Source organism: Trachurus trachurus (genome assembly GCF_905171665.1).
Source record: "Trachurus trachurus genome assembly, chromosome: 4".
Classification (NCBI taxonomy): Eukaryota; Metazoa; Chordata; class Actinopteri; order Carangiformes; family Carangidae; genus Trachurus; species Trachurus trachurus.
This window is the reverse complement of record NC_139898.1, coordinates 8418839-8435372: the sequence shown is the minus strand read 5'-3', so window position 1 is coordinate 8435372 and position 16534 is coordinate 8418839. Positions and strand designations below refer to the sequence as shown.

At 41.1% G+C, this 16534-nt stretch overlaps 2 protein-coding genes across 2 annotated transcripts; one reads left to right on the top strand and one right to left on the bottom strand.

Annotated features, from left to right (window-relative positions):
• The first annotated feature begins 5689 nt into the window (after positions 1-5689).
• bcl6aa (BCL6A transcription repressor a) lies at positions 5690-12431 on the top strand. Its single transcript, XM_083969884.1, has 9 exons — positions 5690-5730; positions 7894-8065; positions 8173-8394; positions 8483-9448; positions 9830-10011; positions 10141-10308; positions 10440-10570; positions 10877-11014; positions 11121-12431. Exons 1-9 carry the CDS (start codon positions 5700-5702, stop codon positions 11262-11264), a joined length of 2154 nt encoding a protein of 717 aa, XP_083826010.1. The 5' UTR covers positions 5690-5699; the 3' UTR covers positions 11265-12431.
• Positions 12432-13554: 1123 nt separating this feature from the next.
• Positions 13555-15448, bottom strand: smx5. Its single transcript, XM_083969448.1, has 5 exons — positions 15395-15448; positions 15124-15191; positions 14829-14859; positions 14674-14733; positions 13555-14057 (listed from the first exon to the last, which is right to left on the bottom strand). The coding sequence occupies exons 1-5, from the start codon at positions 15395-15397 to the stop codon at positions 13932-13934; spliced, it is 288 nt and encodes a 95-aa protein (XP_083825574.1). The 5' UTR covers positions 15398-15448; the 3' UTR covers positions 13555-13931.
• Positions 15449-16534: the final 1086 nt, after the last annotated feature.

Sequence of the window (16534 nt, the reverse complement as noted above, 5' to 3'; positions counted from 1 at the left end):
CAGTGGGAGCAACGTAACATGGGAGAATTTGATATAGTTTACAGCAAAAATCGGTCCACAGCATGACGGAGTGCAGGGGCCAGAGAGAGAGAGACTGAGTGGAGAGAACAGGCTGCAACAGTGAGCTGAGGGAAGGACATGAGGGCTGAGTCCCCAATAACACAACACTGCTGAGGATGGTGTGGGGTGAATCTCTACAAACTCTGATAACTTCATGTCATTTTTGCTGTAACAGTTTCGCAGAGCCGTTCTCTCCAGTTTTACTCATATATGATAGACACTCAAGAATAAAAAAAAAACAGACAATATCAAATAATTCAGAACTAATGCTGAACTACAAATCCAGACAGGTTGAGCAAGTTTGGGTCTTGATTGTTAATGTCATCATGAACTTGCTGACGATGGGGGATTCCAGTGGAAATGTTACCTCTATTGCCTAAACAGTGCAAACGGCGAGCTTGATGTGAACTGTTCACAGTTTGTGTGTTTATGTTTTGGTTCAGTGCATCACTGCTAATCTGAGACCCTTAAAACCATTAGTTTAGGAAGTGTGTTTGTGTTTTCCTGCTTTGTAACCAAAGAGTTGAACCATGCACAGGTCTGTCCAGTAACACCAAATGAATGAACTGGAATGAACTGGAATATATATATATATATATATATATATATATATATATATATATATATATATATATATATATATATATATATATATATATATATATATATATATATATATATATATATATATATATATATATATATATATATATACTCACTCTAACACAGTATGCAGTATGCAGGACCAGTTCAATATTTGAGGGTGGGGCAAAGCTATAGGAGTCACTTTTTTATTTGAATTCCTGCACTGACGCTCCCTGTCAGTCAAGGACACCTGTCTAACACACACCTAACTCAATCACAACATGTTACTTAAATCCAGTCAGGAACTCCTGTGTCTCTCTGTGAGGAGACATGTGACATGTGAGGACGACTTGTGAGGACAGCATCTATTGCTGTGTACTTATGGTAAAAATAAGCCATTGTGGTGTTTTGTGGAGGTAACGGATGCATCAATCCAGCAGATGGCACACTGGCAAGAGACGCTTCTGGTATGCGTGGAAAATTCCATCAAGTTGTGCTCTTCAGGCTGAACTCAAAGTCCTGCATCTACATGCTTTGACGAAATTGGAATTCAAGTCCATGTACACACCTCGGCTCAGACTGAAGCCTTAGCATGTAGCTTGCACAGATGAGCTGGTGAACTCAAGGTTATCCACATAGGCACACTGCATGAACTTACTTCAAAGGGGTTTGTGTGTGTGTGTTTCCAATAACTGATACACCAGAACAAGAGCGTTTAACAACACTTTGACATGTCCAGGGAGCTCTGTTATTGACTACTACAGCTGAAACACTTGTTTGGTTGTTGTACTGTAACTATGTAACTTGACATAGCTGAGTGAATACACCAGTTCAGTATCAAGAAAAACATTCCGCACTGTAAGAAATGACCACAACCAAAATACCGCAAACAGCAGTATACTATACAATATGTAATCAGGGGATTTCTATAAGATAAGCACATGCTCTGTCAGGTATTAGTTAGTGCTGCTGCTCATCTTAATGTGAGTGTTTAACCTTGTCCTGAGGGGTGACAGGTGACTCCTGACCTTCTGTGTAAGTGCAGAGACACAAAGCAGCATTGTTGCATGATCTCACCTCAGAAAATGACTTGCCGGTTTTGTTGGTTCATTTAAAAAGCACGAGGCACGCTTCCAAGTAAAGCGCTCTCATCATTAACCTGCAGAGAAAACCTTTTGAAGTATCATCAGTGAGTTTTTCCACTGCGTCTCTTCATGACACATCATGTTCTTTAAGAGACGATGTGAATTATGCATGACAGACTGTATGTTTTCAGTGATCACTTCAAACAGATGATCAAGAAAAAAGCAGGAATACGTACAATAGGACAAAGGGAACAAATCTTTTTATTGGCACACTGCAGCTGTGCCATAATTCAGACCTGCAGTTGTGACAGTGTTTGAGAAAAGGCAACTTTGTTGTGGACAAGAGCGAGAGAGAAAAAAATGCTTCTGGGATGCATGGAGTTAAAAAAGTGAAACTTAACAATATAAAAAGAAATTCTTTTAAAGAAAGGAACTAAAAAGACCTCTGTAGCTAACAGCATTATCTGTTTGGTGTTACAGCTTGGTTGCATCATGCCTCTCAGAACAAAACTCCACACTCACATCTTTGCTGACAATGAACACTGAAGTTGGCAGAAATTTGCTGTGAAACGAGACAAAAGTGTGCAGTTTATAAAAAAAAAAATAAAAAAAAATGAGGCAACCTCCGGGCCTCGGGCTTTTGTCAGTGGGCATTTCTATTCAATGACCTACCATGCACCGAGTGTAGGCAATGATACGGCTTAAAGATGTTTCACACTGTGTCAGAAGCATACAAGACTTTTTTTTTCTTTAATGTGCAGCTGTTACTGGTTGGTAGACTTGAATCACTGTCACAACCCACTTTGGCTGTGATTGTTTCTGAACAGCTTGACACTTAGACAAAGAGACCAGGACCTTACCGCCATGACCCGTTGTTTAATTATACAGCCTGAATGGAGATCAAGGATTAACTGATACACAGTTCATAACAGTGTGACAATGTTCCCTCTATCAGTTTGGACAGAGGCATATTGATCAGCTATCCTGCGCTCTTTCTCTGTCCTCTGTAAGTGGGTCATTTATTTTTGCTAGGAATTGGTTGAGTAAAAGTTTGCCAAGGATTTGCAGTAATTATCTCATCCTTCTATAGCTGGGCACAGCATGGGGCCTTGGTAAATTACACATCTCTCTCCTAACTCCTGGATGGTTTATGGCCGTGCATTATGCATAACTGTGCTGAAGCGCCTTAAACATCCCCCAAGTGGATTGAAATAAAGTTGACGCTGCTCTTTGTTTGGAACTCAAGATAGTCTTTATTTGGCAGTGCTGAATCGGAGATTGCTGTAAAAGTGTGCGTCTTAATTATTTTGGAGACTTTTCTCCCTAAAGGTTTGTGAACACCTGGAGTGTTTTTAGTGGGATGCCGGATCCAGATGGGCGGATGCTCGGGCAATCCACAGGGAAATGTCAGTTACCTTATAGCAGTGTCTGTCGTCACACAAAGGGTTAACTTAAAAAAGGAAAAGAAAGGAGATGCATCTGATCCATTCAGACGCATCCACTCAGTCTGTTGTTCAGTCAATGACAAACGTAACTGACTGGTTTAACAATTAAAACATGTAATCATTAATGTGTAATGACATTGGAATCAAATACATATTTATATTTAAACACATTTTACATAATTGTCAAAAGCTTACACTTGTTTCCACTTTTTTTGTTTAACATATTAGATTAGATTTGTAAAAATACATAAACTTGTAATACACCTATAAAATACATAGCAGCAAAGTATTTCAAATCCCAGTTAGGAAAGCTTTACAAAATAAAAATAAAAAAACACAAGGGATTTGCTGTTTATCAGTTATTAATATTAATATCATTGACTAGAGTGGAGCTCTTTGTTTGCTCACTGATCTTAACAATGATATTAATATCGACTTCATTATTTAAATATTTTGATATTGTCCCACCACATCATCCTTTATTTATAATCTAACTAATCAAATACAAGAAAATCCACTAACATTTGCTATTTTGAGAGTCAATGATTGTGTGTAACATTTTGTAATATTACAACTATTTACTAAATAGCTCAGCAGATGTTTTTTATTGTTCGATGCAGCCCAATATATCTTATAATTACTTTTTTTTTTCAGCACAGCAAATGCTTCTCCTGGGTCAAGGAGTGAATGGGATGAGAAAAGACGGGGAATCTGCAGTTTGGAATCACCACAAACAAAGTTTCCGTGGTGAGTCACTGACAGTAAATGCATGCCCACAACTTGTGAAATTAATACAAGTTTCAGATGCAGTCATACGCATCCCCCTAACAAAGCATCAAAACCAAGTATTAACTGGTAAAAGCATATGTAAATTCAGACCAGGTCACAGATGAGACAACCTGCACAGTCTGTCTTCTCTTTGATGCAATCATTTCATGCAAAAGCTCGGCTGTTGATAAGTGTCAGACTTAAGGGGCATGAAGTAAAAACACAATAGTAGCAGGCGGAGAAGATGTAGAAAGACTTTAGAGTTTATTTTCTCCCAACTCTGAGAAATGATGCAACAGGGAGTACACATGCCTTAAATTAAATGGAAGGAGGGAAAAAAAATTCACAGCAATGTATTCAATTAATTTTCCAGGAATCTTACACTTTGCATTACAATGAAAAATCATTTTTGTTGTTAAGTATGCACATCAACATGGACCATCTCACTGGCATCCTCTCTTTTTAACTAATCCCAGTTATCCAGTAAAAAAATATATATATTCTGAAAGGAGAGAAGAGCATTTTCAGAGGACAGACAGCCACGTAACAAGAAGCTGAAGTCAGACTAAAGTGTGTTTAGAGGAAGAGGATGCAGCCTGCAGAGGAGAGACCAACTCAGTTATAAATAGTAATAATGTCAAAACTTGAACTTGACATCAAATTTCACAACATATATGACAGGTCTAAAAACATTTTTCGCAGACTTAGTCTAAACATCACACAAACACATCCCTGGCTGTGAATTTAAACCCACATTACAGGCACATAAGTTCTGCTCCTGTCATGGACTGACACACTGCTGATGTCTCGCGTTCATGCAACAAGTTCAACATTATTTACCTAGAATTCATCTTCAAACCTCTGATTAATCAGCTGTCTACCACAAGCAATTATACAGACACAACGACAACAACAACTACTGTAAAGCGCCTGAATAAACCGTTATGTGTTGATGATGATAATAGGAAAAACTCACAAGTCAGAAGTGCCAACTCTACCATGCACTGAGATTAACCCACAGACCAAACCGCTTAACAATCACATCCTCATAAAACGCGCTCAGCTGACTTGCCTGCAGACTAGTAAGAATAATAATGATAAATCTGTTAATAAAGCTTTCCTTTTCTCAACAAACCCCGGTGGTGATTCGCAGCACTCTCCATCTATGAAGTCAGCATACCTGCAGGAAAACCCAGCTAAAAGATGAGTTCTGGATTTACAAAAAAAAAGAAAAAGAAAAAAGAAAGAAAGACAGAAAAGCAAGTCTGTCGCTTGAACCTGTCCGCATGGGCCTAATTAAGATGTCGGTCTGTGTGCTGTACATGTAGGGTCTGTGTGTTAAATGCGACGGAAGACAACGGAACGATACACGGCCTCGGTCATGGAATATAAATTAGTTCTGAGAATCTCGGGGGCTGGGTTTAAGGAACTGGTGACGTCGACGGCCCGACGTCCTGTGACTATGGACTGAACCAAAAGAAAGGGGGGGTTTGGATCACTGTTAAACAATTTCTTGCCTTATTTTATGAAATTAAATATCTTTTTGTGCCATTTTAAATCCTATATGCACCCCGTGCTTACCGTGAAAAGCACCGAGTGTAATTCTTGTTAAAATAACCGCTGCGAAAGTAAGTTGTTTTCACCTCAAGGGAAAAAAACGTCTCTCCCCTGCCCCGGGAGAGTGGTACGGTCTCGGGCTCAAATTCCGAGAATTGAGCTCGTCTGATTCTTAGAACTGGGGTTCTTAGAAGTGGTGATGCAAGAAGTTTCTAGGAAAGCGCTACCAGGTGATTTTTTAAATTCCCTTTTTCCTCTAATTTGGCGCGAAGTTGTTATCTACTGTGTATTGTTGATGTTTTAGACATAGCTATTTGTCTATTTGTGCTGTTAAAGTGTTGCGGGGCCGGGGCTGACTGTGACTGTGTGCGCTGGCAGTAGGAACAGTGTAGAGTCGAAACTCTGGAGTGGCTCCGGCGGTGACAGCGCTGCGCTGCTCTCTGACAGATCCTCTGCCGCCGCTCTCTGAGCCGCTCGGCACAGCGGCAGCCCCGCTCCGCTGTGGCTCTCCGCACCGAGTCATGTGGAGCTCTAACAGCCGCTCGGGTTAGGTCGCCACAGCGGAGAAATTGAGGACTCAGAGCGCCGTTCAGAGCGCGGCTCCTAGTGCACGGTGCTCCGCTGTGGCTGCCCTCTGATTTACCGCTACTTTGTAGCTTCAAGTGTCAACACACAGCGCTGTCAGTTGAAGTTTGTAGGCAGCATGGCAGGCGCACGTTCACCATATTTTTACTTTGTTTGCTCCAGTGAAGCAGAGCGCTGCGCCGAACAAGCCCTTCTGTTACCGTAACATTGTAGCGGAAATATTTGTGTCGGTGTGTGTCTGTGTGTGTGCGTGTTTCCGCGGTAGAGGCTACAAGATGCGTCGTCGGATGAAGTTGTCTGTAATGTTTCCACTGTGACAGAGCAGAGCAGAGCTGCTGCTGCTGCTGCACGATAACCAAGTTGAAAGGTTTTCAGTGAGATGCACAGAGTTGTGTGCAGCTGCTGGGATGTGTTGCCTCTCTCCTGTCACTGTCACACGGGCTGAGAGCTCCACACACACCGTGATAGAGCTCAGGGGCTGTTGTAATTAGACATATCTGATGTATTCTGCACAGAGACAGACAAAAAAAAAGTGTGTTGGTGTTGTTGTTTTAATTTAGGATATACTGTAAAATAAAGCCGGCTGACTTTTGGAGTTGTGAGGTTGCAGCACGCAGAATACAATTTACGAAAACGCAGTTAATTTAGTTTACATCACGGGTTGTTTGTGATTATTTAGGAGCCTGTGATCAGAGGATATCGGAGTGTTTCGGGTGCATTCCGTCCTGCTGCTATTTTCGGACGTGTCCAGTTACAGACCTGAGTCCTGACATTGAGTTAAAGTTGGTCTGCCTTGACTTAATTATTAGTTTTCCCTCCAAGGAATGCGAAAAAAAAAAAAAACATAACTTATTGTCAAGGGGGGAAAAATGGACAGTAAAAACTGCTGCACTTCACAACAACAGCTTATACTGGCGTTATTATTACCTGTAGGTAATTATCATTATTGTATGGTTACTTGCAGTCTGTTAAATGACCCGGGTTATTGTTAAATATTCGGTCATCTTGCGGTTGAAAATGAAATTCATGGATGTCATATGTCCAACAACAAAGTTTTCAGTTGTGTGTGAGCCTCTCGCCTGGTTCTCCCTTTTATTTTATCAGCCTCTTATAATGAACTGAAACTCTGCGCTGAGAGCGAAGACTCAACACTCAACTTTTCTCTCCGCTTCACTCAAGTGAAATGACAGCGTGTGTACTTATTTTGACACATGGGGGGACACAGCCGGAGATGGACTGTCAAACATGCTCAGGAAATATGTCAATGTGGTTAGTTTTTTTTAAATAGGTTATGTCCTAATTAGTTAAATTTAATATGTGTTAAAAATGTGCATTTGTATATTTATGTAGAGTATGTGTGTCTAATGCGCCCAATGCCGTTATTACAGAAGCATATCATGAATAGGCTACCGTCGATTGCAGTGTGCTGCGATTTTTCATTCATCTCAATATTTGAGTTTAATTTGCTACACTGTCATATTAACCTGTCAACCAGCGGTTGGGAACGTAATTGTAATGTAAAGGATGATTTCAAAGGGCAGAAATTTAAACGGTCTAGACCGTGTTTATTTAACAAAGGGCGCCGCCTTCTGGTCAAACGGTTGTAACTGTTGCTCAGTCGGCCACAGTGTTAAGACCCTTTGAGGGTCATAAATAATTTCAGTCCCACTTAATTTACTTGAAGATTAGCTGCGCTTGAGCCTTCATGTAAAGGGGTGAGTCTTAGCCACAGCAGTGAGACAAACCCAGCCCGGCTCCTCTCTGTGAAATAATCTTCATGGTTTTTTGTTTTTATTTTATGTTTACAGAACTTGACAAAATGGCTTGCGCAGCAGACAGCTGCATACAGTTCACACGCCATGCAAGTGATGTTCTGCTCAACCTGAACCGGCTGCGTAACAGAGATATTCTCACAGATGTCACCATCCTGGTCAACAGACAGCAGTTTCGTGCACACAAGACCGTTCTCATGGCTTGCAGGTGAGTGTTACTCCAGTCAGAGTCAACTTTTTCTTCTGCTGTCTTCAGAGGTGACTGATGTTTGTTCTTTGCTCCGTCTGTATTTTCTTTTTTCCCCCCGACTGCAGTGGGCTGTTTTACACCATCTTTACCGACTCCCACAAGTGCAACCTTAATGCTATTAGTCTGGACCCAAAGGTGGACCCAGAGGGCTTCGCCATCCTGCTGGAGTTCATGTACACCTCCCGTCTCACACTAAAGGAAAGTCTGATCATGGCTATCATGAATACAGCCATCTACCTGCAGATGGACCACGTTGTAGACACCTGCCACAGATTCATCAAATCCAGGTTGGTAGAAAGCTCCGCTGCGAATCGGTAAAAAAAAAAAATCATTAGCATCTGCATGTGTTTTCATTTTGGTGTGTTGTCTTCACAGTGATCCGTCTGCCAAGCTGCCCAGAGATGAGTTTTTGGTCAGTCCCTTGGTTTTACCTCAGGAAGTCCACGCGTACCGACCCCATGATGTTGTTGACAGTTTGCACGGTCGTGTAGCTCCGTTTAGGGATGGGAGGCCCTACGGCACAAACATGTTCAACGGGGTCAGCACCCCCAGCAACTACCATCTCTACGGGCAGTTTCCCATGCCAGGATTCCCTTTCCCTCTCTGCAAGCTGACTGATGCCAAAAACGCTTTTGCTGACCTCTCTAAGAGTGGTATCCACCACAAGCATTGTTCACCACATGACAGCGCCAACACCATCAGGGCAGAATACACCAGGGCAGTTGGCACCAGCTCCTCCAGCATTATTCACTCCACCACCTACGCTTCCAGGGAGGTAGGGAGAGACGACGAGATAAGGAAGGAAAGCCACGACGGGGTCAGCCAGTCTGCCGGTCTCGGCATAAGGAAGCGCGCGTTTCCCGTGTTAACCCTCGAGCACCAGAAAGACTTGGGCAAAGAGCACGCTCCTCAGGCGGAGGAAGACCTGATCCACCAGCACTACCCGCTGGGAATCTCCTCGGCCGGACGCAAGAGCCTGATGAGCAGCCCGCAGAGCCCCCTCAAATCAGACTGCCAGCCCAACTCCCCGACAGAGTCCAGCAGCAGCAAGAACGCCGGCCTCTCCCAAGCCACCGGAGTGCAAGCCCCGCAAGGTACGCAGGACCCCAAAGCTCGCAACTGGAAGAAGTACAAGTTCATCGTGCTGAATCAGAGCGCCAAGGAAGACGAGGTGGGGCTGCGCGATCCCGGGCTTCGTTCACCTCAGCGCCTTGGCCTGCAACCCTACCTCCACCCCAGTGACTCGGAGAACCTGGACCCCCAGACCACGAGCAAGAGCAGCGATCACAGTGAGGATCTACCCGTGCCCCAGGCCAGTCGTCTCAATAACATCATTAACGGGTGAGTGGGGGTTTTTTTGTTCCTTTTTTTTATTTATTTGTTTGTTCTCTTTCTCTAAATACATGCTGCATATTCTGTCGTTAAAGTTTGAATCGTGTTGTGGAATGTGCAGGGAGGATTTTTCAGTCAAGTAGGAATTCATCATTGTTTTTACAGCCTGTGTTTTTTGGCCTTTTTATAGTTTGGTCCTCTATAATCCAGTGATCCAGCGTGCCTCAGAAAAGTGACCTCACGTCTTAATCCTTGAGACAAATCAATGTTGTATTGAAATTCCCTGTTCTGGATTTTGGACTGCCGTCTGGATAAATTTAGGGTCTCTATATTGGTATTATGTGATGATTAATATCTAACCTGGAGTTTTTTTTTTGTTTTATTTTTTAGTGCACTTGAGGGTTCACTGAGGAACGGTGACAGTCACCCTCCACACTACCTGAGCCACCGCAACTGCTCGTCCTGCGGCTCCCAGTCTCCACAGCACTCAGAGGTCTGTCCCAACACCTCCAGGTCACGTTTAGCAGAAGACATGGCAGAGCTCCAGTCAGAGTACTCAGACTCCAGTTGTGGTGAGTTTTATTTATTTTTTCCATTCTTTTTCTGATATTTAATCTCTGTGATAACTGATGAACATAAATCCAGAATGATCCTGTATTGCTCAGAATGAGAGGTTAACTCTTACGACCTCTCCTGAACAGAAAACGGTGCATTCTTCTGTAACGAATGTGACTCCAAGTTTGCTGAGGATGAAGCGCTGAAACAACACATGCTCCAAGTGCACAGCGACAAGCCATACAAGTGTGACCGCTGCCAGGCTGCTTTCCGCTACAAGGGCAACCTTGCCAGCCACAAGACTGTCCACACAGGTAAGAGAAGAAAAATATCCTACAGTCAAACACCATTTCCTGAATCTAAGAGATGAATTTATCAGTTTTCAAGTCTGTGCCTCTGTGCTGCTTAATTCTAAAGTGTTTTTCTTTTAATTTCCTATTTTCAGGGGAGAAGCCGTATCGCTGTAATATCTGTGGTGCTCAGTTTAACAGACCAGCTAACCTCAAGACTCACACACGCATCCACTCAGGAGAGAAGCCATACAAATGTGAGACGTGTGGAGCTCGTTTTGTACAGGTAATAACACCTATAGTGTGCATAAAAAATCCATTTATGTAAAATGTCAGCCCTCTCTATTGTGTGTAGGTAATAGTACTTGTATTTAACTCTGATCTGTAATTATGAGTGGGTGTATTTACATTTTCAGCTTTACAGAAATACCAATAATTACAATGAAGAACATCCTTATGGCTGTTTTAGGTTTTATACAATTGACACCAACCCCTGCGCTGTTTGAAAAGTTTCACCAACGTAGTGTTGAACAATAGCTCGTAATGGTGCGAATGCTGTTGGTTTGATTCAAGCCTTTTGTTCCCGATGCAGGTCGCTCATCTCCGCGCCCATGTGTTGATCCACACGGGCGAGAAGCCATACCCATGTGAGATCTGTGGAACACGCTTCCGTCACTTGCAGACGTTGAAGAGCCACCTACGCATACACACAGGAGAGAAGCCCTACCATGTAGGTTGACGTCCTGTGTTCTAGTATCCCTTGGAAACTTAATTTGAAGATTATTACAAGAACGTGGAATGTCTCATAGTAACGCTGCTCCGCTTTTTCTTTTCAGTGTGAGAAATGCAACTTGCACTTCCGCCACAAGAGTCAGCTTCGGCTGCATCTTCGACAGAAGCACGGCGCCATCACTAACACAAAGATCCAATACCGCATGTCCACGCCCGACATGCCTACTGACTTGACAAAGGCATGCTGAGCTGGAAGAAAGGAAGGAGTTTCATCGGAGGCAATCTTGACCTTGGCATTTAAAGACCCCAACTTGTACAATCATCCAAAATTGTAGTGCCACACTGTGTTCATTAGACAAATAAATTGGCTGCGTATGCCATTCTAAACGGGTTTCCACTACATGTGAACGTAGAGCCACATATGGCATCTTAGTCACTTTATTGTTTCTATATACAGTAGATATAAATATATATATATAAATGTATGTATGTGGAGAGTGTTTCTAAGCTTTGAAGGTACGTATATAAAGCTTTATTTTGTTGAGAGGGATGGAATGTAAACAGTGTGTTTTTTGAAAATACAGTATTTTATATCAGAGAACTTACTTTTCTGGAAGTATTGAAAATTTTGACGGACGGGTGGTACATATATTTTAGGATAATGGGATTTACGGCTGTATGGAGCTGTCTATACATTTTTATGTAGATGTACGTACATGTTGCACCATGTCAAGTTGCCATATTCGTGCAAATGGGAAAACATTGACTTTGTAATTGGGTTTAGTCTAAAAGATACCAGATGACTGCTGCTGATGTCTGATGAGGATATGCATGAGGTACTCTCTTACTGTTGCCAGTTGTCAGCGTACACGAAGCGGGCGACTGCATAAATATTGTGATATATTGTGTAATTATATCTGTGGGATTGCTCTCTGCTGGCAGAGCCAATCTAAGTGTTGAAATGCATTTCAAGGTACTGCTTTGTTATGACCAAGAAAATATTTTGCTTCAAACGTATTTGTATATATGTGACTGACTTTTGTTTTTGTTAATTTGTTTTTAATAAGTGAAGGTTTACAGTTTTGGTCATTGTTCTAGATCCCACAGTAAAGTTGTGTACGTGTCAAGGTTTTTGTTTGTACATACACTGTGTATTCAATGTGCCTTTCTCTATGGTGACTGAATTCCTCTCCATTCAGCCCAGCTCTATTAAGGTACAACTCAAGGACACCACTTGTCCTAATTCCCTGTGTGGATGTGCGTGACTGTGCGTACACGTGTGTGTGTGTGTGTGTGTGTGTGTGTGCGTGCGCGTGCGTGTGTGTATATATTTTTAAATGCTTGTCACCAACCTTAAAACATGCAAATTCATTATTGTAAATCTTCAGGACTTGTTTTTGGATTGGGCTTTTTTAAACTGCATTAAAATTATTGTACAATGTTATAGATGTATGAATGTAAAATAAAGGTATTGGATTTCTATGTATTAACACCAGATTGACCTCTTTTTCATTTTCACTGGATTTGTCGTATGTAAATTTAGCCCTAAATAAACAAGCACATGGTGTCATTTTCATACAGATGCAACGACACAGTTGTACATCAAAAAAGAATGATATGATATTACTCTTAAATTAACAGTTAGCTATACTGTGTGAGCATAAAAGCTTTTCGACCTGTAGGCATTTTCAACCTTTACAGACAGCAGGATCCTAATTTTTCCATTCAGTTATTGAAACTGTGTTCACAAAATATGACAACGAAGATATGTGCTGCAACACAAAGCACAATAGAGCTCGAGTTGCTTTGATTTTGACCCGATATGACTCCCAGCAAAACTGTCACGTTTCTCTCTTTGTTCATAAAAAGAGCAGTAAATACCACAAAAATAGGAGGAAGAACTTGATACTTGTCTGACTGTTTACACTGAATGTACACATGCGCTGACCGACTAAGCTCGTCTAATCTCATTCCACAAAACTGCATAAAAGGGCTAAAGACCATCCACCAGATCTTCAGTTCTTTGTCAGATAAAAATAAAAAGCAAGCCTCTGTAACCTGTAGTGGCCACATGTGACCCTTATGGTTAATACCAGTAGAGAACACTGACTGACTGACTTCAGTTACACAGTATTATATATCTGACTGGAGTTTAACATTTGTAAATTAGTCTCCAAGAGCTTCTCCCATACCAGATCAAGCAAGACTGTAGCAGCTAACTTTTAATTTGTAGGTCGTACTGTCTTTTTCTATCTAACAAACGTTGCAGACGCCATCTTTAAATGATCCTTATGGTAAACAACAGGCAAGACAGAACTAAAATGCTGATTGTTAGGATTAGGACAAACATAAATACGCGCACAATGTTTCCATCAGTCATGTATTAAAATGTACCTCTTAAATACGTACGCCACATTCAGACAACAAACAGTACATGGCCTGTCTGTATGGTCTGAATGAAATCTTTAAACACGATCAGAGTAAAAAGTGCAAAAAAGACGAATGACAAAAACTTGGTCAAAATGTAAATAAAATAGCTTTTTATTTTGAAGTGGCATAAAAAAAAACTTCTTTTTTTTTTTTTAAGTTGAACATAATATGCAACAGAGACATTACAGCAGATCTTTACCTTGACTGGGCTCAAAATTACACTTATGTCTGTTTCTCTCAAACTAAACAAAGGACAGTATCAAATGAAGGCTCCTATACGGCCTGTGACGTAAAGTACAGTTTTGTAAATTCTTGATTACTAATATTCGGAATGCAATTAGAGCCCACAGGCGAATGACCAGGCCATCTTCTTTAAATGAAATCAACTCAGAAATTACACTACTCATTGTCAACAGTCAAACAAATCCCACCCCGCCCTACCGCCCCTAACACCCACCCAAACTAAACCTCATCCCGCAGGTAAATCATTGCTTCTGTTGCATTGCTTCTTTTCGTGCAGCGTCTTGCAGTAGCTGAGTGTCCACTTCATCTGCAGGTAGCTGAACGTACCGGACCACAGATCCACGGATGAAACAGTTTTTCACAGACAGCTGGAGCAAATTAAAACATAACAGAGTTAGATGACGACCAAAAGCACTGCTGATGCTGTGAATGAGCTTTCAGCAACATAAAATCTGTCCAATATTATTTTAAACAGATGGCTGATGATGGAATTCATATTTTTGTGCCTCATTTAATGCACCACAAATTAGAAAGAGCAGCTTCATGATAGTGGCTTTTACCAGCTCAGTTTTGGCATATGTATAGTAGCCTAAATACTAAAAATAACAACAGCAACAACAACAACAACAATCACAGTACTTTCAAACCTAAAATGTATAAAAGTATGACAATTGTCTTTTTTTCTTACAAATTTGGTGTACATATAGAAAACATGGAAACAGAATTGGAATTAAAATAAATAAAGATATAATTCAGTTTTGTGTGTTATAGTCATTGCTATGCATAGACACATCTGACAGTCTCTAAGTTTCCCATGGAAACCTTGAATGCATTTGTGGGGGGGACTTGTAATAAGCAAATGCGTGATCAGGTTTGTGTGTGTATAAATTGAATTGGGATTTGGGAAACTAATCAACATATTGATCTAACTAAGTTTTATAGAAAGACATAACACAATATGAAATGCCATCAGTTCAAACCTACCATGTGTGGATATTTCTCTGGATCTGTGACACTGATGTCTGTGAGCTTGATGTTTAAGTACTGAAACACACAGGCAGAGAGGAGAGGTGTCAGGAGTCAGACAGAAAATGTAAAGATGACTTTATTTCAATAGGAAAATTTAAATTATTTCTAACCTGGTCAACAGAATGAAGTGTCCCGCAGATGCTTAAAAAAAGAAACAGAACAGGAGTCACTACAGGCATTAGAGGACATGAAATGGGTGTGGGCAAACTAATAACAATACCTAACAGTACACTGATAACATAATGGCAGCAATAACTCCTGGGTACCAATGTTGATGCACAGGTTAATTCAGTCTGTAGCTACCACTGCTAACAGCTAACCTCAGAGCCGTCACTGGGTCTGAATAATGGAGGCTAGAGCAACTAATGCAAGTAACGTGCAAGCGTAAGACGGAAACAAACTCACCTCAGATCATTTTTGAGCTCCACCACTACGTCCTTTCCCACCAGGGACTTGAAAAACGAGTAGAAAAGCTGAAAAACAGAGCGACGTGCTCACGTTAACGCTAGCAGCGGGCTAACAGCGGAGCATGCTACAGGGCGCTAACAGCGATCCAAACAAAGCAGGTGAAGCCGCTGCAGGGCAGTGTGGGTAATTCAACGACCCATTAAAAGATGATATTAGACGTTTGATATGAAGTACTACAGCAATTCATTTATTTGAACTCATTTCTTACCATTATTGCTGGTGGTAGTCTTGAGGTTGTGCGTCTGGAGTTGATGACGTGCGATATCCGTATTATCTCTGCGACAGAGCAGCGTGTAGTTTCTAGGCAGCTCCACACGGGGGAGCCAGAGGTGCGTTCAATGTCCACAGGTGTGGATGATGAAGTTCATGGGACTTCTGTACCCGGTGAGGGGTTTTATTACAGCTTGTGAAGCACATGGTTTGACCGTAAAGTATTATCATCGTAAGTTAAAACATGTGACATAAGTAAATCGCTATCTGTTGGTCGTGTGTGATATCACCTATCCAGTATTTCTGCTGATAAAGACCTGCTGGGTTTGAATACCACTGGAATATTACAAAATACAAACAAAAAACAGCAGGTATACAACTCATTAGGTCAGAGGTGTCAAACCTCTGTGAACCCATTGAAGTAAAGCAGCAGTTGCAACCCTCCATCAACGGTTACATGTAAAAGCCTGAAAAGGAGGTTAAATTATCCAGTGGCCTAATTCACAAACCACACAAAGAGAAAACCTTAGAGGGACATCAAAATATGACACTTCTTACATCCACATGCTGAAAGTGAAGCTAAAATATTAAATGAAAAGTGAAACATGATAATATAGGCCTACTGCATCTCAAAACACTTTTTTTTTTTTTTTCAAAAAGTGATTGATTCTCCTCTAATTATTTTCTTGTTTTACTTTTTGAAATCAAATTAGATGGCCTTGTCCTTAAAATTAAACCTTTACCAGTGTGGTAGATTTAATACTGGTGCGTCTCTGGATGAGCATCCTTTTACTCTTGTAGCTGGTCATGATGTTAGTTTAGTGGGGAGCTAGTGCCAGTATGAATATGAAACTTTGATGTTGGATGCAAAAAATATTGTTGATTTTCTGCTAACTATCAATTTCCTAAAGTTTACTCTTTAGTCATTGATATTTCACTGTGTATAGTTTAATTACAATGTAAATACAACAATTATATACTGTATTATATACTGTACAACCATCTCCATCTGTAAAGGTAAAGCCCACTCTCAAATCCATGAAAACATTTGATTGGACAAAATAAATGAATGACTATTTTTTTCAATACCATCAATTAAAATGTTTCAAATGATATAAATATCAACTGGCCTGGATAA